Source organism: Boleophthalmus pectinirostris, unplaced genomic scaffold, assembly GCF_026225935.1.
Source record: "Boleophthalmus pectinirostris isolate CB_2022bp ecotype Guang Dong unplaced genomic scaffold, ASM2622593v1 HiC_scaffold_10, whole genome shotgun sequence".
Lineage (NCBI taxonomy): Eukaryota > Metazoa > Chordata > Actinopteri > Gobiiformes > Gobiidae > Boleophthalmus > Boleophthalmus pectinirostris.
In genome coordinates this window covers 7648404-7670879 of record NW_026570971.1, presented here as the reverse complement: position 1 = coordinate 7670879, position 22476 = coordinate 7648404, and the positions used below count along the sequence as shown (strand labels likewise).

The 22476-nt window shown below is 40.2% G+C and overlaps 1 protein-coding gene across 1 annotated transcript in view; it reads right to left on the bottom strand.

Moving 5' to 3' along the window:
- Positions 1-22476, bottom strand: part of dph6 (diphthamine biosynthesis 6) — a 245266-nt gene that overhangs the window by 127017 nt on the left and 95773 nt on the right. The window contains 2 exon segments of the mRNA XM_055157802.1: positions 19628-19746; positions 21646-21719. Of these exon segments, the coding sequence (XP_055013777.1) occupies positions 19628-19746; positions 21646-21719 (193 nt within the window).

Here is a 22476-nt window from a genome sequence, read left to right as displayed (position 1 = left end):
ACAATATCAAGTAATCCAAAGTATTCAGATTACGTAAGTCACTTTAAGTAATTTAATGGATTACTTTACAAACTACATTTTGGGGGATGTAATCTGTAATCTGTAGGGGAATACATTTTAAAAGTCACCTTCCCAACACTGGTTTATATGTGGATGTAGTGGACTGTGTTTGTGTGTCTATCTGTGTACGGTTTGGTCCCTGAGTCTGTAAATCAAGTTATATATTTATATATGAAAATACTGCAATAAGAAATCCTTTAAAATACAAACACTCACCTAAAAGAGGAATATTGGTTGTATTCTGATTATACTGTACAGTTCAAAACGGACTACATTTTATTGGTGAAATGATCTGAAACCAGGACTAAACCAGGTCTAAACTAGGACTAAGCCAGGACTAAACCAGGACTAAAACCAGGACTAAACCAGGTCTAAGCTAGGACTAAACCAGGACTAAAACCAGGACTAAAACCAGGACTAAACCAGGTCTAAAACCAGGACTAAACCAGGTCTAAACTAGGACTAAACCAGGACTAAAACCAGGACTAAACCAGGTCTAAGCTAGGACTAAACCAGGACTAAACCAGGACTAAAACCAGGACTAAACCAGGTCTAAACTAGGACTAAACCAGGACTAAAACCAGGACTAAACCAGGTCTAAAACCAGGACTAAACCAGGTCTAAACTAGGACTAAACCAGGACTAAAACCAGGACTAAAACCAGGACTAAACCAGGTCTAAGCTAGGACTAAACCAGGACTAAACCAGGACTAAAACCAGGACTAAACCAGGTCTAAGCTAGGACTAAACCAGGACTAAACCAGGACTAAAACCAGGACTAAACCAGGTCTAAACTAGGACTAAACCAGGACTAAAACCAGGACTAAACCAGGTCTAAACCAGGTCTAAACTAGGACTAACCAGGACTAAACTAGGACTAAGGCAGGACTAAACCAGGACTAAAACCAGGACTAAACCAGGACTAAACCAGGAATAAACAATATGACATACTGTACAGTTCAAAACGGACAACATTTTATCGGTGAAATGATCTGAAATGGTTTAACTTATCAGTCGTAACAATCAGGCCACAAATCAGTTCCTTCGGCTCCTTCGCGTCAGTAAACACTCGCTCCGTCAGATCTGAAGAACGAAACGCGCTCTCGATAAAGTTGTATAAACAAAAACTCAATTCATTTGTGTCACTAACTTAAATAATTACACGCTCGGAAACCTCTTGACTCTCTATAAATCTCAAAACCATAAAACATTAGCGCACGCAACAACACAATGCGCAGCCTTCTAAACTATCTTTTCACACGTCAAATCACCGCTAATTTCTACCTGTCATCTCAAGTACCCAACAAAGTCAGTTTTCATCTCGACTTGGCTTCCCCGCTTTTCAAAAAAACCACGCGTCCCGACTTGGAAGAGCATCACACGCCGCTGCGGCCGTCATGTGGGATTTTGACGTTTAACCTTTGCCCTGGCTTGACTTGTTTTTGCGCAGCTGCATGGTAAGAGTAAATCCTTTTAAATCTTTTTTTTTTTTTTTTTTTTTTTTGTCCCTCGGCAGGTATGCCCGCTGTCACCGGAGCTATTTAAACAAGCACACCTTAGCGCTTAGACCTGCAATTACCCCAGCCCTGCCAAAAACGCCCAAAGCTCTCATACCTCCATTCACTCCTCTCCTTTATAATTACAAGCGCCCCAGGACAGGTGAGGAGTCAGATCCCGATAAGATCTTTTTTTTTTTTTTTTTTTTCCTTTTAGCGTGTAGCCAAAACACACCGCGACGCTCTGACGCAGGCGCTCCCGGGCACCTGCGGTAATTTGCGCGCGTTAATTATAATCTGACGAGAAATGCAGAGAATTCGCAGGAGTTGAGACGTTGGCGGCGGCGGCGGCGAGGTTAAGCGGCGCTAGGTCAGGGCCGTGTTTGTTTTCACTACAAGAGTCACTTGGCAAAAGGAGTGATCGATGATTAACGTGGCGCCTGGAGTGAAGCTGTCGATGTTAAAGGCGGCGGATATCAGAGATTTTAAAATAACACGACAGTAGTTATGATTAGACAAATAAAAATACTTGATCATATTTTTAAATCGGTGTTTACTTTGTGAGAAACGTGGGGATTTTCAACGTTGATGACACAGATTCTGCGCCGCTTCCTGTATTTTTTGTTTTACTTGTTTGACTTTTCAACTTTTTTCCCACAAACTTCAACTTAACTGAAGTAAAACTATGATAAATATTGACCAGAGGTACTATCACGCCAAAACAAATACGACTTAGAGAAACATTCGCACGCATTTCCACTATGCCAATTTGATTTTTTGTGCTTTTATCGTATCAAAATGTATCTGAAGTTGTGTTTTTTTTCATTCACACATTTGACTATTAATGTATTTTTGTCTCACTCTTCAAAATTGAACTTGAGTTGTTCACAATTTAGATTTTATTAGACTCTATTTTTATTCATATTTTGTTTTATTGTTTTATTAGATTCTGTTTTTATTCATGTTGTTTTATTTTTTTATTAGATTGTTTTTATTCATGTTGGTTTTTTTTATTAGATTCTGTTTTTATTCATGTTGTTTTATTAATTTCTTTTAGATTCAGTTTTTATTCATGTTGTTTTTTTTTGTTTTTTTTATTAGATTCTGTTTTTATTCATATGTTGTTTTATTTTTTTTAGATTCTGTTTTTATTCATGTTTTTTTTTTTATTATTATTATTATTAGATTCTGTTTTTATTCATGTTGTTTTATTGTTTTATTATTAGATTCTGTTTTTATTCATATGTTGTTTTATTATTTTTTTTAGATTCTGTTTTTATTCATGTTTTTTTTTTTTTATTATTATTATTATTATTAGATTCTGTTTTATTCATGTTAGATTTTTAGTTTTTATTGTTTTTATTTTATTATGTTCTGTCAGCCTGTGTTGTTTTTAAACTTATGTCAGCCTGTGTTGTTTTTAAAGTGCGTTATAAATAAAGTTGCAGCTGCAGTTGCAAAATTAAAACTGGTATTACAGGAAATAGTGCTTCAGTACTTTTACTAGAAGTTTAACAGTACAAAAAAAATCACGGTTCGGTTTTGAGGTCACGGTTTGGTTCATTTTCAGTACAGTTTGGGAACAAAATGCTGTTGTTTATTTGTGTTTTTATTATACCAGCAATTTGTTTTAACATTATACAAACTGGAAAATAAAATAAATGCAAAGTGCTGCTTGGTAATACTAATAAGTTAAATAAAATATTCTCAAATAAGCAACAAATGTATGAAATAATAAATAAACAAAACTTTTCAAAAAGTAAAGAGCAACACGAACAGTTCCAGGATGAAGTTTTACTCAATATTCATATTTTCTGCACATGTAGTGGTGGAATATAAACACACAAACTGCGCAAACGTCTCGTACCAAAACAGTTCGGCACAAATACATGAACCGTTACACCCCTAGTCCTTACTGAACATTTAATCTTTACTCTGTGTGAGTCTTTGTAGTGATTTATCCGCTCAGACGTCAAAACTCAGATAAGTTTACTTATGATGAACACACAGACTGTATATAAATGCACATAACTAATCTGCTAAGCCGGCCGAGCTCCAAATAGGAAGTGAGCACGGGCACGCTTCCAGTTCTATCGACTCTGGCTCCAATTCACTTTGTATTGAAAAAAATGTCACCCCCTCTCTCTCTGTAACTGCGGCTGTCAGAGTAAAATATTCGTATTAACCAGTTTTGCTCTTATAACTCCAAGCTGGAACCAAACAGTACGGGTTACGTCACACTCCCTTAGTACACTTCTTTATGGTTTACGGATAAATGCCATAAGAAAAAAGTGTCCAAAATCATTTAAAAACTAAACTCTTGCATAATATAGGGACTGTAACCATTGCACAACTGGGCGTTCTTTTACTGTTGATGTAGAAACTATATGAGAAATACGTTTATATTTCAATATATGTGAAGTAACTTAAGTAACTGCAAAAAGCAATGTCTCGGTAAGTTAAAATGACTTAAATTAAAAACATTTGACTTTATTTGAGTCGATTCAACTTGACAAGTTAAATTATGTACCACTGGAATAAGTGTTTCTCTTAATTCAAGCAACAATAGATTCTGTTTCTTATTTTAAGTGCAAAGAGCTGTTGTTTTTCTAATCTTAAGTCTAGGAAGGTGTATTTTCGTATTTTAAGTACAAAAAGGCTTGTTCCATTGGCAGATAATTGTGCTTGTTATGTGAAATTTACTAACATTTTAATAAAACTTTCTTAATTCAAGTAATCTAGTTAGTTTTTGCATTGTAGCACTTGTGCTTCATAGCAAGAAGGTTCTTAGTTCAACTGGGTCACCCAAGCGTCTCAACAGCTGGGTTGGTTTCCTTTGGGCGCTCTGGTTTCTGGTGGTTTCTGGTCCAGACTGTTGTGGTGAAGAGGGACCTGAGCTGAAAGGTAAAGCTCTCAATTTACCGCTCAATCCACGTTCCTTCCCTCACCTATGGTCATGAGCTCTGGGTAATGACCGAAAGGACAAGATCGTCTATACAAACGGCCAAAATGAGTTTCCCCCGCAGAGAGGCTACTCCCTTAGAGACAGGGTGAGGAGCTGAGTCACACGGGAGGAGCTCAGAGTAAAGCCGCTGCTCCTCCACGTGGAGAGGAGCAGTTGAGGCTCGGGCATCTGTTCCTGATGCCTCCTGGGCCTTCCTCGAGACGTGTTCTGGGCATGTCCCACTGGAAGGAGGCCCAGGAGAAGACCAAGGACACGCTGGAGGAACTATGTCTCTGGGCTGGCCTGGAAACGCCTTGAGGTCCCCCCTGGAGGAGCTGAAGGAAGTGTCTGGGGTAAAGGAAGTCTGGGAGTCCCTGTTGAGACTGATGCCCCAGTGACCCAGCCCCGAATAGGAGAGTTTCAGTGAGGTGATCACGATGATGCGCGGATTTCAGGTGGAGGGCAGGAAGTGAAGACAAACACGATTAACAAACACGGCTCTGGAGAACACAGATGTGGAGAAGAGTTCTTATTGTAAGGATTTAGAGCCAGTAGCAAGACAAAAGTACGAGCAGTTAGTCGACAAATATATTGGGCGTGACCCCAATCTTATTGAAAATGAGAGAATTTTCAACCGAAGTAAAAGATTTGTTGACAATCGAGGCAGAGGAGATCACGAACTATTTAGCTCTTCAGACGTCGTTCTACACCAGACAACAGATGAAGGCAAAGTACAAAAGTTTGGAGGCATAGAACTTTTTTTGTCAGTGGATGGGTCCTCTTGGTGCAAAACGCCTAAATGATGATCATCGTTTGGTCTTCGCCGGGGTGAGTGTTTCTCTTATTTTATGTGTATAGACGGTTATGGGAAAAACTGCAGTGTATCGACAGTGACCTCTATCTGAACTATTTAATGTCAACAAACACCGTTAGTCCTTAATGATTCGTTTATGTTTAGGTAAACCACAAAAAACAATTTAGCTTTGTAACAAACCTTTGTCGACGTGTTCACTGCAGACACGAGCATTAGCGAATTCTGCTCCTCCCGACCGCAAACAGGTTTGTAATCCACTTTTTACGGCGTTGTTCTCTCAGCTTTTTCCCATTTCTGACCTTTGTGGACGACTATCTTCAGTACTCTAAAAAAATCGCTTTTCAGTTGGCACAGCCGTAAACTACACAACACATCGGCATTTTCCTCCAGTCAGTTCACTTCCTGCCCTCCGTCTGATTTTGCGCTGACAAACGTAGCCCTGTGACGTCACGTGAAACCCAGATATAAGAGGAAGAAAGTGGATGGATGGACTCTGGTTTGAAACACGCACAATAGATCAAATCCTCCAGCTGAGGCAGTCCTGACCTAGATTGGTCACCAAAATCACGGAGATGGGTCCTCGCTGCTCCTGACAGGTCGCTCTATCGGTTGAAGGATGTGTCAAACCTCTCTCATAAGGGATTCATAAAGTCTGGCTTGCCTTCCACCTTAAATTAGTCAAATTAATTATCTAAATGATGTTGTTATTTTTTTTTTGTTCAAAATGAAAATAGCAATGTGAAGTTATGGCAGCTTTGACCTTTCCGTGACATACGCTGTGATTGTAATTGCACAATCGATCTTACCTAAATTGCTCGGTTGCCCTGTTAAGCATAAAACTCCAAACGTTTGTCAGCCTATTTAAAAATGACATCACTTGAGTCACATGTCAGATCACATGATTTACGACCCGAGGCGTGTTCATCATCAAACCGTTAAAGGAGATAAATGATGTGACAAGTGCATACCACGGAAGGACTGCTGAAAGATATGCAGAGGACTTGGATCAGAGCGCAGTAAAAGCACAGGCCACAATGGGAAGAGGGTTAGTTATAATACATCAATTACACCAAGCGCTAATAAACACACGGGAAACGATAATAAATGAGGTAAACGAGTATAAATAAACAAAAGAGCTGCATGATTAGAGAGAAACTGAGATAATATTTAGAGAATATTTGATAAACATATTCTATTACCAATTATAAAAAGTTAAAGCCAGAGTAAAAATAAACTAAACTCAACTAAAAGCATGTTTGTTTTTTTTCATTCTGGATATTTTATTGCGCTGAAACGTGTGTACACATGTAAACACACGTGCATCTCCATTAAACAGACTCTTATTTGGCCTGGAGGCTGTTTCTATTGGCGATAATGTTCCACAGTTCCACGGAAAACTATGATTTTAACTTTCCATTTCCACAGAATCAGGCAGGTGATTTTCCAGCTACGGCTGTCGCGATAACTTTAAAAAATGAATCAACGCGGTGCTAAGAGGCCCATCGCGACCCAGAGTCCTGCACGGGTCCATTTTTAAAGACCCGCACCCGCCCAGACCCTTTAACATTCCGCCCGTTACTGCCAGTGCTCGTGATAACCCAGGACTAACCCAGAACTAACCCAGGACTAACCCAGGACTAACCCAGGATTAACCCAGGACTAACCAAAGACTAACCCAGGAGTAACCCAGAACTAACCCAGGACTAACCAAAGACTAACCCAGGAGTAACCCAGAACTAACCCAGGACTAACCCAGGAGTAACCCAGGACTAACCCAGAACTAACCCAGAACTAACCCAGGACTAACCCAGGAGTAACCCAGAACTAACCCAGAACTAACCCAGAACTAACCCAGGACTAACCCAGGACTAACCTCTAACCCAGGAGTAACCCAGAACTAACCCAGGACTAACCCAGAACTAACCCAGAACTAACCCAGGACTAACCTCAGGAGTAACCCAGGACTAACCCAGGAGTAACCCAGTAACCCAGAACTAACCCAGGAGTAACCCAGGACTAACCCAGAACTAACCCAGGACTAACCCAGAACTAACCCAGGACTAACCTCAGGACTAACCCAGAACTAACCCAGGACTAACCAAAGACTAACCCAGGACTAACCCAGAACTAACCCAGGACTAACCCAGAACTAACCCAGAACTAACCCAGGACTAACCCAGGACTAACCCAGAACTAACCCAGGACTAACCCAGGACTAACCCAGAACTAACTAACCCAGAACTAACCCAAGACTAACCCAGGACTAACCCAAGACTAACCCAGAACTAACCCAGGACTAACCCAGGACTAACCCAGGACTAACCCAGAACTAACCCAGGACTAACCCAGGACTAACTAACCCAGGAGTAACCCAGAACTAACCCAGGACTAACCCAGAACTAACCCAGGAGTAACCCAGGACTAACCCTAACCCAGACTAACCCAGAACTAACCCAGGACTAACCCAGAACTAACCCAGGACTAACCCAGGAGTAACCCAGAACTAACCCAGGACTAACCCAAGGACTAACCCAGGACTAACCCAGGAGTAACCCAGAACTAACCCAGGAGTAACCCAGGACTAACCCAAGACTAACCCAGGACTAACCCAGAACTAACCCAGGACTAACCCAGAACTAACCCAGGAGTAACCCAGGATTAACCCAGGACTAACCCAGAACTAACCCAAAAGTAACCCAGAACTAACCCAGGACTAACCCAGGACTAACCCATTACTAACCCAGAATTAACCCAGAACTAACCAAGACTAACCAGGACTAACCCAGGACTAACCCATTACTAACCCAGAATTAACCCAGAACTAACCCAAGACTAACCCAGGACTAACCCAGGATTAACCCATTACTAACCCAGAACTAACCTAGAATTAACCCAGGAGTAACCCAGAACTAACCCAGAATTAACCCAGAGCTAACCCAAGACTAACCCAGAACTAACCTAGGACTAACCCAAGACTAACCCACGAGTAACCCAGAACTAACCCAGGACTAACCCAGGATTAACCCAGAACTAACCCAGGAGTAACCCAGAGCTAACCCAAGATAACCCAGACTAACCCAGGACTAACCCAAGACTAACCCAGGATTAACCCAGAACTAACCCAGGACTAACCCAGGATTAACCCAGAACTAACCCAGGAGTAACCCAGGACTAACCCAGACTAACCCAGGACTAACCCAGGACTAACCCAGAACTAACCCAGGACTAACCCAAGAAACTAACCCAGGACTAACCCAGGACTAACCCAGAACTAACCCAGGACTAACCCAGAACTAACCCAGAACTAACCCAGACTAACCCAGGACTAACCTAGGACTGATTCCACGACTGAACCAGGAGGACTAAACCAGAACTGAATCACGACTCACTGTCGAGACAGGCCCGGAGGTGCGCCCACGTAGACTGTCAGGTGACCGCAGGTGAAAGGACCGCCGCAGAGCTCCGCGCCGCACGGAAGTAAACGCAGCCGTCGCCTGATCGCGCTTTGCGGACACCTACACCGCGTGCTCGGGGTTCTCTCTCTTAAGTCCGCGGGTACTCGAGCCGGTCCAGGACTCTGACCCGAGCTGCCACAGTGAGAGACGGAGAGATGCAGCGACTTGTTCCAAAGCCAAATGTTACTTTCTCTCAAACTACACACGATATATCCACACGACAAACAAGGTACATGTGCATCTGCAACAACAAGTGCATCATGGAAAAGATGTTTTCAGTCATAGTTTTCTGCTGGAAATATAACTCCAGGGGCTGGGGGGTACGATATCAACGCTAGGGGTGTGCAAAAATATCAGAATATCGATATATTGTATCGTTTAATATGATGATACAGCATCGATATCGTGGGCTGCTGTATCGATATATCAGCAAGAGTATTTTAACGTGTGTTTTACTAAATTATTTTGTTACAGTGCTACAGTTTGTGGCTTGTGGAGTGAAAAGGAAACTCATTTATGCGACACATTTGACATTTTCACTGTTTTGATGATTAAAATGTTTGTGTTTCATATGAACTTTGCACAAGAAGTGGTTTAACAAAGACTTTAGTATCACAGCCATGATTTAGACTTTATTTTTTTTGTAACCCAGAACTAACCCAGGACTAACCAAAGACTAACCAAGTAACCCAGAACTAACCCAGACTAACCCAGACTAACCAGACTAACCCAGGACTAACCCAGAACTAACCCAGGAGTAACCCAGGACTAAAACTAACCCAGGACTAACCAGGACTTAACCCAGGAACTAACCCAGGACTAACCCAGACTCAGACTAACCCAGAACTAACCCAGGACTAACCCAGAACTAACCCAGGAGTAACCCAGGACTAACCCAGGACTAACCAGAAACTAACCCAGGAGTAACCCAGAACTAACCCAGGAGTAAACCAGGATTAACCCAGGACTAACCCAGGACTAACCCAGAACTAACCCAGAGGACTAACCCAGGACTAACCCAGGATTAACCAGGACTAACCCAGGACTAACCCAGGACTAACCAGGACTAACCAACTAACCCAGACTAACCCAGACTAACCCAGACTAACCCAGAACTAACCCAGGTAACCCAGTAACCCAAAACTAACCCAGGACTAACCCAGGACTAACCCAGGACTAACCCAGAACTAACCCAGAACTAACCCAGAACTAACCCACTAAAGACTAACCCAGCACTAACATAGGACTGATTCCACGACTGAACAGGAGACTAAACCAGAACTGAATCAGAACTGAATCACTGTCGAGACAGGCCGGAGGTGCGCCCACGTAGACTGTCGGGTGACCGCAGGTGAAAGGACCGCCGCAGAGCTCTGCGCCGCGACACATTTGACATTTTCACTGTTTTGATGATTAAAATGTTTGTGTTTCATATGAACTTTGCACAAGAAGTGGTTTAACAAAGACTTTAGTATCACAGCCACGATTTAGACTTTATTTTTTATTGAACCGTATGTGAAATATATCATATCAAATCGAAAGTGCACTGTATCGAGATATGTATTGTATCGTGGCCTATGTATCGTATTGTATCGGCAACTTCTTAATGATACCCAGCCCTAACCGCGACAGCCCTATTTCCACCTCCAGGAACTTAAATACTATCGTTTTTATCAAGAAAAATGTGGTTAAAAACATGAGGACAAAATAAAACTTACATGATAAAGTTACAATATAAAAATAGCCACAATAACTTCTCGCTGAAAATTAGTTAATGAATCTGATATTAATCTAAAGTAGTCTTCCCAGAGCTCTAAAAATGTTATGTTTATGAATTTTGCCTGGATTGTGACATCGCAGGTAAAAAAAATCTGGCATTTTTAAGACCATAAATCACGACTAAAGTTGTTCAGTGGCAAATTTGTGTTCACAACAAATGCATGGCTCTATTAGCGTTGCAAAAAAAAAAAAAAAAAAGAAGAAAGATCTGCACTACAGGTTTCCCGAAGCTCCCAAATCCCTGCCTCAATGACACCCACATCGGACCAAGCCTTTCTGCAGACATGAACTCAAGTAGCACCGCAGTCACGAGGGATTCACACTTCATTTGTGTGTTTCCAAATCATTCTAATCAGTGTTGGGGAGTAACAGATTAAATGTACCGGAGTTACGTAATCAGAGTACAAATTATGAGTAACTGTATTCGGTTACAGTTACTGTTTCAGTGAGTGGTAATTGGATTACAGTTACGTTGTTGAAATAAATGGATTACACGGCGGGATTTTCCTGTTTTCACATTTTAGGCTATATCCCCCTTTTTTTTTTTTTTCTTCTTTTTGGTAACTCCACTCATTGCCGGAAACTAAACCAGGTCTAAACTAGATCTAAACCAGGACTAAACCAGGACTAAAATCAGGTCTAAACTAGATCTAAACCAGGACTAAACCAGGACTAAAACCAGGTCTAAACTAGATCTAAACTAGATCTAAACCAGGTCTAAACCAGGACTAAAACCAGGTCTAAACTAGATCTAAACCAGGACTAAACCAGGTCTAAACCAGATCTAAACCAGGTCTAAACCAGGACTAAACCAGGACTAAAACCAGGTCTAAACTAGATCTAAACTAGATTTAAACCAGAACTAAACCAAGACTAAAACCAGGTCTAAACTAGATCTAAACTAGATCTAAACCAGGTCTAAGCCAGGACTAAACCAGGACTAAAACCAGGTCTAAACCAGGACTAAACCAAGACTAAAACCAGGTCTAAACTAGATCTAAACCAGGTCTAAACCAGGACTAAACCAGGACTAAAACCAGGTCTAAACCAGGACTAAACCAAGACTAAAACCAGGTCTAAACCAGGTCTAAACCAGGACTAAACCAGGACTAAAACCAGGTCTAAACCAGGACTAAACCAAGACCAAAACTAGATCTAAACTAGATCTAAACCAGGTCTAAGCCAAGACTAAACCAGGACTAAAACCAGGTCTAAACTAGATCTAAACTAGATCTAAACCAGAACTAAACCAGGACTAAAACCAGGTCTAAACTAGATCTAAACTAGATCTAAACCAGAACTAAACCAAGACTAAAACCAGGTCTAAACTAGATCTAAACCAGGTCTAAACCAGGACTAAACCAGGATTTAACAGGACTAAATCATGCTGCGTGGACGTGTCTCCTCGTCTTCTATCAATAATATTATTTTTAATTTGGTTCAGTAAAGTTTGGGCTTTTTTTATTTTCTTTTATCAGACAAAACTTCTTATGTGAAGATTTCCTCGTCTTTGCTTCTCTACAGCAAATCAAGTAATCCAAAGTATTCAGATTACGTTACTCACTTTAAGTAATTTAAGTGGATTACGTTACAAACTACATTTTGGTGTATGTAATCTGTAATCTGTAGGGGATTACATTTTAAAAGTCACCTTCCCAACACTGATTCTAAGTCAGAAAATGTGAAACACTAATCCCAAAGTGCCCAAAAGCATGTTTAAAAGCGAACAGACCAGGTCTAAACTAGATCTAAACTAGATCTAAACCAGAACTAAACCAAGACTAAAAGCCAGGTCTAAACTAGGTCTAAACCAGGACTAAACCAAGACTAAAACCAGGTCTAAACTAGATCTAAACCAGGACTAAACCAGGACTAAAATCAGGTCTAAACTAGATCTAAACCAGATCTAAACCAGGTCTTAACCAGGTCTAAACCAGATCTAAACCAGGTCTAAACCAGGACTAAACCAGGACTAAAACCAGGTCTAAACTAGATCTAAACCAGAACTAAACCAAGACTAAAACCAGGTCTAAACTAGGTCTAAACCAGGACTAAACCAAGACTAAAACCAGGTCTAAACTAGATCTAAACCAGGACTAAAATCAGGTCTAAACTAGATCTAAACCAGATCTAAACCAGGTCTTAACCAGGTCTTAACCAGGTCTAAACCAGATCTAAACCAGGTCTAAACCAGGACTAAACCAGGACTAAAACCAGGTCTAAACTAGATCTAAACTAGATCTAAACCAGAACTAAACCAAGACTAAAACCAGGTCTAAACTAGATCTAAACCAGGACTAAACCAGGACTAAACCAGGTCTAAACCAGATCTAAACCAGGTCTAAACCAGGACTAAACCAGGACTAAAACCAGGTCTAAACTAGATCTAAACTAGATCTAAACCAGGTCTAAACCAGGACTAAAACCAGGTCTAAACTAGATCTAAACCAGAAACCAAATCAAGTAATCCAAAGTATTCAGATTACGTTACTCACTTTAAGTAATTTAATGGATTACGTTACAAACTACATTCTGGTGTATGTAATCTGTAATCTGTAGGGGAATACATTTTAAAAGTCACCTTCCCAACACTGATTCTAAGTCAGAAAATGTGAAACACTAATCCCAAAGTGCCCAAAAGCATGTTTAAAAGCGAACAGAGAATGCATTATGTGTGTCTTTTAAATAACTGCAGCTTTTCCAATCAATTAATCACGTTCATATTATAACTTTGATTTGACTGCCATTAATCTTACGCCACAATAAGAAGAATTTGAAAAACTTCCAGCGTTTTCAGTGTCATATTATATCCACCTGTCCCCGGGCCCATTGAGCACGGGCGCGTCACCTCTTTCTCTCGCGCTCAGGCAATAAGTAAGCGCCGCTCGTCTTCACGCTCCATAGATCCTAAGTGCAAAAGTGCAGATTGGCGTGTTTTGCGATGGAGATATTGACAGCTCGTGTTATTTTAAGGGCAATCACCTGCTCCGCACGACCCAATAACAAAGGAGCATTTAGCTTCTGTTACGGCCCCGCCCTCCCCCTCCTCTGCTCCTTATCTTCTCATATTGTTCACCGCTTCAATGGTTTAGCCCCTGGCACAAGTCGGTGAACTGCTGCTGAGCCCTAGATTAATGATTGGGGCATTACGCGAGCTCACCTCCCTCTACCTGTTCCTATTTTTCAGAGGTTTTTTGGGGAGATTTTTGAAGATTTTGTTAGAAAAAAAAAAGTGGTTTCGCATGTTTTTCGGAGCACAATTTACTCAGAAGTTTCCAACAAAGTAAATTAGTTCTGGGGTTACTTTTTAGAGTGCAGGCAAGTAGAGTGTGAGTTGGGTCTTTTTTTTAATAAAGTGACACAATTTTGGAAAATAATTACCTACCATGACTTCCAAGGTACTAGTTTTACTAACTGTTGGCAACACGTGAGTTTGTCAGAAGCACAGGCTGTACACGCACTAGGGATGGGCATGATTTGTCAACGAATCAATAATTGATCATTAAGAATTTCGTTGATCATGTTAATTTTTAATCCACAAACTGAGAGTAGGTTGCTGTGTGTAGTGTAAGGAGATGAGGTTGCGTCTGACACAAACTCTGGAGTTGTGGCTCACAGTCCCATGTTTTGGCTCTGGCTCCTTGGAGACACTGTTCCACTCAGTGTCTTCTTGGGTATGATCGGGGTTTTATGGGTATCCTGGTTTCATCATGGTGCGTGTGAACGCAGTATCCCGGTTAATGCAACTTAGGCTGTGTTCAGACTGCAGCCTGAAGTGACCCAAATCCAATTTTTTGGTCTCTATGTTTGTGTATCTGATCTTTTAATGACGACACAGATCTGATTTTTTCAAACGTGACCCAGGACACTTGGATATGTGCTCCTGAAACCGATACATATCTGATATTTTGACGTGCGACTTCAGTCTGAACGGCCAAAGCGCATTCATCCACCTACACCTTGTCAACAAGTCACAAACGTCACTATTCTGCGCTGAAGTAGGCGAAAATTGTTAATGAACTCCGTGTCACTGAAGCGAAGCACATCACCACTCACCACTCTTGGCTCCGTCTCCACATCCACACGTTCCTTTCAACAGACGTTGTTGCCTCTGTCCTACAAAATACCACGGCCAAAAACCTCGTCCTTCTCCTTCTCAATCTCCTTCTTAAAACAAGTAAGTTGTTCATGTTCTGGCTCCGGTACGAGAGGAACTTTAAAATCTCCAGGTGCTCAATGCTCACGTCCATGTTTGGACAACTTCTGTAAACACAGAGACGCTCGCTGCGGTTGACGTCGTCGTGTCTCCAGTGTCACATGTGGGACACTTTTGGGCTGTTTAACGTTCACACTGGAGTCACATACAAGTCACATTTAATTGGAAATGTGAAAGACCTCGCATAAACATCGGATTTCACAAAAAAATCGCAATTGAGCATTAAGCCCTGCAGTCTGAACGTAGCCATAAAGTTGAGTCACATGAGTCCAAAAGACAAACACTTTTTCAGTCTTTTCATCACAACAGAAGCCAAAATAAATAAAGTGATCAACATAAATAAAGTGAAATGATGTTAAATAAAGAGCTGCACTAAACCTGCACACGTCTGATCTCTGAAAACATGAACCATCTCCAACACGACACACACACAGAACACACTCACCATCATCATCATCATCATCATCATCATCCTAACATCACAGAAAGAACACTCATATTCCACTGAGTCGTGTACTTTAGTCTAACAGAAGCTGAACCGCATCAGTGCACAAGGAAAGAGCTGTTTTTTTTTTGTTGTTGTTGTTTTTTGTTTTTTTTTTAGTTTAGTTTTTTAGTTTTTTTTTTTTTTTTTTATTTTTTAGTTTAGTTTTTTTTTTAGTTTTTTTTTTTTTGTTTAGTTTTTTTTAGTTTAGTTTTTTTAGTTTTTTTTTTTTTTTTTTATTTTTTTTTTTTTTTTTTTTTTTTGTTTTTTTTTAGTTTAGTTTTTTTAGTTTAGTTTTTTTAGTTTAGTTTTTTTAAACATGTTTTTTCTTTAACCTGGGCCAAAGCATGTTTCCTTTTTTGGTCAATGTCACATCACTGTACAATACACTGTACAAATAAAATCGTACCATACTATGGAAATAGAAAGTTAAAGCCACACTACGGAACAGTCTCTATACACTGTGGAAGATTATAGCCAAGAGAACAACATTTCCATGGCCAAGTAAAAGTCCGGTTTGTCGAGATACAATCCTGCTTAATGTAAGAACCAATGTTTTTCAATGCAATTTAAAAAACATTATTTTATTTCATGTAAAAAAAATTACATATTGAGACTTAAATATCTATAATTACCACAAAAAAGTCTAAATTCAGTCAGATATCTTGACTATATTTTCGTAAACATAGAATAACGTTCAATCAGACTCACAGCGTTCTATTTATTTATTCAATTTCATCACAAATTACCCCAGATGAGACTGAATGACAATAAACGGCGACTCTGTATTAAAACATTTCTTATCGTGAGTTGTTTTAGCAACCAACATGACATGAGCGAATCCAACCCTCGCCCTGTCTAGACTCTATTGTCGTCTCTGCGGATTGCTGCTGACATTTCCTGTTGGTGACATAGTTAAATTACAGACTACAATGCACTGTTCTCCTCTCAGCACATCCACTGACATGTAAATAATGCTATCATGTTACATCAAACCAGACACTATGACTAACTCTTATTCACTGTTTGTTTTTTGTTTTTTTCAGTGTCGCGGATACATTTCTGTTTTCTTTCAAATCAACACGGAGCCAAAATCATACCTGCAAGTTACAACAACTTTTTGATTTTAATTAATTTTGTATGAGAAATGTGCTGTCAGCGGCGTCGACTACAGCCATATTAATTTCTGGAAAGGTTTAATACTCAATGTTGTCATGAGAAGGTGTCAAACTATAGACTGTATATATAAATGGGCATAGGGTCCGGTCAAGCAGTAACGGAGGGAAACGGGCAGATTTTTGACATTTTAATAGCTCTTATTCAGAAACTAGAGGGACTATTGAAATAAGTAAAGTATCAGAATGTAGGAAAGAGTTACACTCCAACAGGGTAAAGTTAAACCTGTGATATTCTTTCAAATTGTTGACAAAAAATTTAAAAACTCATGTCGGTAACGGAGGGAATGAAATATGCAGCACTTTTTGGGCAATAAATCCAAACAGTGATAACTCTTGGTTCTCACTTACATATCCTTAACAAACTGGTTTGAATATTTGCTTCATATAGTTTTCTACCATATGGTACAAGATTAGGTTGAAAAACCTCTTACTTACACTTGCATGATTTTGTATAATTTTCAGCTTTTTTCTTCCGAATACTTTAATATTACTTCAAAATGAAAAATAACAATTTCTATAAAATATGTCAGTCCTTCCAAGCAAATTTTTATCATTTTAAATACATTTTTTTTTTTTTAAATCATGTCCCTTCATCAACAGTTCAAAGATGGAATAACACAAGATATGATGAAATACATCCATTTATTTACATGATTTTCAGGTCTTTGAAATTTGGGAAATAATTTTTGTTCCATGTTTCATACATGGTCTGTTTAAAACGTCTGTAACTTTAGAACCAGAAATGGTACAGAAAAAAGGTAAACAGTTTCATAAACTAGAGTACATATGTATCTGTTCAATACATTTTTATATCAGATGCATTAACTTGAATTTTTGACCTTGCTGTTTACTTCTGCTTGACCGGGCCCATAGGTAACCTGCCAGCCATCATGTTCCAAATAGTAAGTGAACATGGGCACTCTTCTGGCTCCATCGACTCTGGCTCCAGTTCACTTTTTATTGAAAATCGCCACCCCTGTCTTTATAACTGCTGCTGCCAGGCTCCTCATTTTGGTCCTAAAATGTTCGTATTAGAAGTCTGCGCGGGACAGAATTTCCAGTCCCGCCCACACCCCGCTTTGTACAGTCCTTTGAATTTTTTTTTGCACCTTTAATTCGCAAGTTCACCTCGCAGAAACGACAATGATCGTTGACAGACATGTTCACTCTCTGCTTTGTTTGCCATTGTGCCAACAATTACTTGGACACCACTGAGGACTACCTTAAGCCTGGCATACACTGTGCCATTTTTGGCCTTTTTTGAGCCGATTACTCACCAATTTTTGGCTTAATCATGTGTCGTGCTTTGTGTAGTATACAGATTAATACAGGGGTCTCCAACTTTTACCTCGTGATCTACCGTAGCTCACGTAGCTCTGATTTGATTGATTAAATGCCTATTTCCATTGTACATGTATCATTTGATCACTGGATAATGGGTTATGTTGTCAAAGCATCTAAATGCACCGCATCTACGGCTTGCCATGGCTCTTATATTAACTAAATTTCTAGTGGCCGCTAAAATTAGTAGCTCTCTGGCAAGTAGCTCACAGGAGGAAAACGTTTGGAGACCCCTGGATTATTACCCCAAGACCAGCTCCTGATCAGCAATCGCAGGTCGCAAGGAAATCAAACCTGTTCTCTCTCGTGAGGGTTTTGCTCTGTTGAAGTAGTTTCACGAGCTGTGAACTTTTAAACCCTGTGATTTGGTCGTACAGTTTGAGCTTGAGCTGAATGTGTGAGTGAAACGATCAAAAATATTGCACAATGTATGTCACAATATATGGCATTAGCTTGTTGATTTTACTTATTGTGCACATTTTGGTTTGATGGGGGAAAGCGAAGTACCCAGAGGAAACCCACCCCGACACAGGGAGAACACGCAAACTCCACACAGAAAGGCCCGGGAGTCGAACCTGTCACCTTCTTCTTTCTTAAATTAATTTTAATATAAAGTAGGTACCTGATTTTTTTGTATTTCGCCCAAGTACAGATGTATTGTATAAGCAGCTCTTGAGGTCAAAATAAGTCCACTGTGAAAGGATTTTATTGTCAGATAATGAGGACGTGCGCGTTTGCATGCTAGTTGTTTGCTTTACCGTCAACAAAAGGCTCGACTTCAGTCTTTGAGAGTTGTGAAAAGCGCTTATAATTCGTGTATCATTAGTTCATTTGTTTTTCAAAATAAAGCCAAAAATAAGAAAACGAAAAAACAACAATTTTCTTCATTATTTGTGTCCAAATCCAAAATGAAAAAACAGATCATGATTTGCTTTTTCAGTTTTCGATTTTGTGTTTAAATAAAAAATGGAAAAACGGATAACGACCGTTTCCCGTTTACGTGATTTAAACTGTGATGCCAGACTCAACCAGGACTAAACCAGGACTAAACCAGGACTAAACCAGGACTGAACCAGGGCCGACCAGACCGCAACCAGACCCGAACTTAGACCAGGACCAGACCAACACTGAGCCCGGGACCAGGACCTGGACTGAAACTGGGACTGAGCCCGGGCCTGAGACCGGGACCAGAACTAAGACTAGGACTGAGACCGGGAACAGGACCAGGACTGAGAACGGGACTGAGAACAGGACTGAGACCAGGACCAGACCAGGACCAGGCCATGACTGAGATGGGGACTCAGACCGGGACCAGACTGGGACTCAGACCGGGACCAGGCCAGGACCAGGCCGTGATTGAGACGAGAACTCAGACCGGGACCAGACGGGGACCAGACCGGGACTGAGACTGGGACCAAACCAGGACTGAAAACGATTTAGTCTTGGTTTAGTCTTGTTTTGGTCTTGGTTTAGTCCTGGTTCAGTCCTGGTTTAGTCCTGGTTCAGTCCGGCATCACAGTTTAAGTCACGTAAACGGGAAACGGCCGTTATCAGGTTTTTCCATTTTTCATTTAAACACAAAATCAAAAAACTGAAAAAAAAAACAATCGCTATCCAATTTTTCATTTTGGTTTTGGAGACAAATAATGAAGAAAACTGTTATTTTTTTTTGTTTTATATTGAAAAACAAATGAACGAATGACACAGAGATTGCTTATAAACTCACGCTCTGGATGAAGAAAGTAAGTGCGGAGTAACTTTGGACCACTGCAAACTGTTTTAAATGAAATAGTTTTGTTTTTCACGTTTTTAAGACAGTAAAAGAAGAGTAGATGTGTTGGTGCTGGACGTCGGACTCACCCACTGCTGCCACTTTGATGAGGATGGCGTGGAGGTCAGCCGATACCATCTGGGACAGCAGCTCGCCCTGGTCCCTCCTCCACAGGTAGGCCAGGGGCTGCAAGCCAAGCCGCGTACATCTGCACAACAGGCGAGGAGAGAGAGGCCATTACGGGACGGCGGGCGCGTTCAAGAACCACTTCAAAGCCGGGCGGCGGGGACGGGTCTCTTTGTCGTTCTGTGAGAAGGCCGGGTCGCGCCGGGGTCACGCGCGCTCACCGCCAGACTACTGTTGCCTCGGCGGCTCTTTAGTCGAGCGCCAAGAAAGCACGAGCACAAAGAACCGCACACACAGCTCTGTTCAATTATATAAAAGAGCTTTGTGTCGTATGAAAAATGGATCACAAGGTTTTGGGAGTAACGCGATATGTTTAACTCTTGTTTTACATTTGGCACAACAGGTGAGTGCCAGGAAATATGATTCGATTCAGTCTGTGCTCATTTTGTAATCTACAATGTTTCCAAGAGTTTTTTTTCTATACTTTGTAGTAGAGGTGTGCAAAAATATCAAAATATCGATATATCGTATTGTTTAATGTGATGAGACAGTATTGATATCGTGGGCTGCTGTATTTTTTGGTATATTTTACTCAATTATTTTGTTAAAGTGCTACAAGTTTTGTCGTTTCTTTAGAGGAAGGAAACTCGTTTATGCGACACATTTGACATTTTCACTGTTTTGATGATAAAAATGTGCTTTTTTCGTGTTAACTTTGCACAAGAAATGATTTAACAAAGATATTTAGTATCAAAGACATGATTTAGACTTTATTTTATATTAAACTGTATTGAATCGATTTAAAATGTACCATATCAAACTGAAAGTGCACTGTATCATATCGGCAAATACCTATACCAAAGCCCTACTTTGCAGTGACATCGTGCTGGGGGTGTTCTACATGCATCTTTATTTGGCGGAATGTTCAGCAGTTACCATGGTGACGCAACGCACACCAGAGAAATCATGAGCAAACGTTATCAAAAAAGATTGTCCGAAAACAAAATAAAATTGACTAAATGGATTTAAATGATATATTTTCAAGAATCTGCGATCAACACACGTGTTTTTGTAAATCTGGGCATTGTACAGCTCCTGGTCCTCATACGGCCCTTTGGTTGACCCTGACCGGCCCGTTTAAGCTCATTTGGAATTACAAAATAAACATATTTTATCATTTTAACTCATGCATGGACTAAAGCTGCATTGCTTTGATTTCATGTGTTTTTTAATTACATTTTCTATAAGGCAACCTCTCTTTTTCATTGCTTACCATATTTTTCGGACTATAAGTTGCTCTTTTTTTCATGGTTTGGGTGGTGCTGCGACTTATACTCCGGTGTGAATTATATATATCAACAAAGTTTATTTGTTTATGTTATAGTTTATCTGAAGAACTGTTCATGTGTGACGTTAACAGTCTGTTGTTGTCTGTTCTGCTGTTATTACTAGAACTTGACTTTCAAGATGAAATGTCGGTACATTTTCCCCAAAGAGTGCGATGTATAGTCCGGTGCGACTTATAGTTTGAAAAATATAGTCATAACATAACATAAACTCCAACCAGTCTGACCAGCTCATCAAAACAAAGCTATTTACTTCTTTTTACAAAGAAATACAATTAATATTATGCAGAGTTGAGTTAAGCATGTTGGCCATTGTGTCCTTGGGCCAGACACTTATACCTAACGTTCTCACTCTAGTCTCAGTGCATTGGTGTGTTGGCATTTGCTGTAACTGTTTTAATGCATTATTTGTTTCTCTTAATCGTCACAGTATTGCATATTTACAGGTTCAAAGTCTGACCTAGCGCTTTTTGTATCAACTTAAAATAACACCACGCCATAAAAATCAAACAGATCTAAATCCAGCGCTGTAAACAGACAGCTCGGTGACAGAGGGGTTAGGAGGAGGATGTGGTCTGTGCGTCATCGGGGGGAAGGTGAGGGGAGACGGGAGCTCTTTTCTGGGATGCACTTACACGTTCTCCACCCGGACCCTCTGGTAGTCCGACAGGATGGCCCCGACAGACACCGCCTCCACGCGCTCCTTCTCCTGGACACACACACGGAGAGAACGACGTCAACGTGAGTCCAGTGAAAGGATAATTCATACTAAAAAAAAATACTAATTCACATTCAATCACACCAATATCATTCTTCTAGATTTAATACTTATCCCAGGTGCAACTTTAAAATCACTTATCAGGGGCCAAAGTGCAGAAGTAGCATCAATTTTGGTTACAACTGGTTTTGTGTTTAAATTAGGGATGGGCATTCGATTCAGTTTTCTTAAGCGATCGTCGGAAGAATTAACGATCAATTTTCGATTAATCAGTAATGTTTTTACATTAAAATGTGTTTAATGCAGCTTTGACACATTTGTTTAGGTTTTACAGAAACAAAACATAAAACCACATGACTCATTTGCATAAACCAGGCATGTCCAAACTATGTCCTGTGGGCCAAAAGCGGCCCCCAGACAAATTTTTCTTGACCCTCAGGCTTCCAGGTGAATTAGCCCAACTTACCTTGCATCAATTAAAAATAAAGTTTTAACTGCGAGTTTTTTGAAAATCTACCACGATAAAGCAAAATATTAAATACTGGTGTGTAGTTTTAAGGATCTTTGCATGAATAAAGACTGATGGCTCCTTCTAACATGTTAAGATAAGATAAGATAAGATATGCCTTTATTAGTCCCACAGTGGGGAAATTCCAGTGTTGCAACGCACAATTTCAGAACAGCAGGAAAAGGTAACACAGATAATAATAATAGCTTAAAATAATTTAAAAATAGACTTAAAAATAAT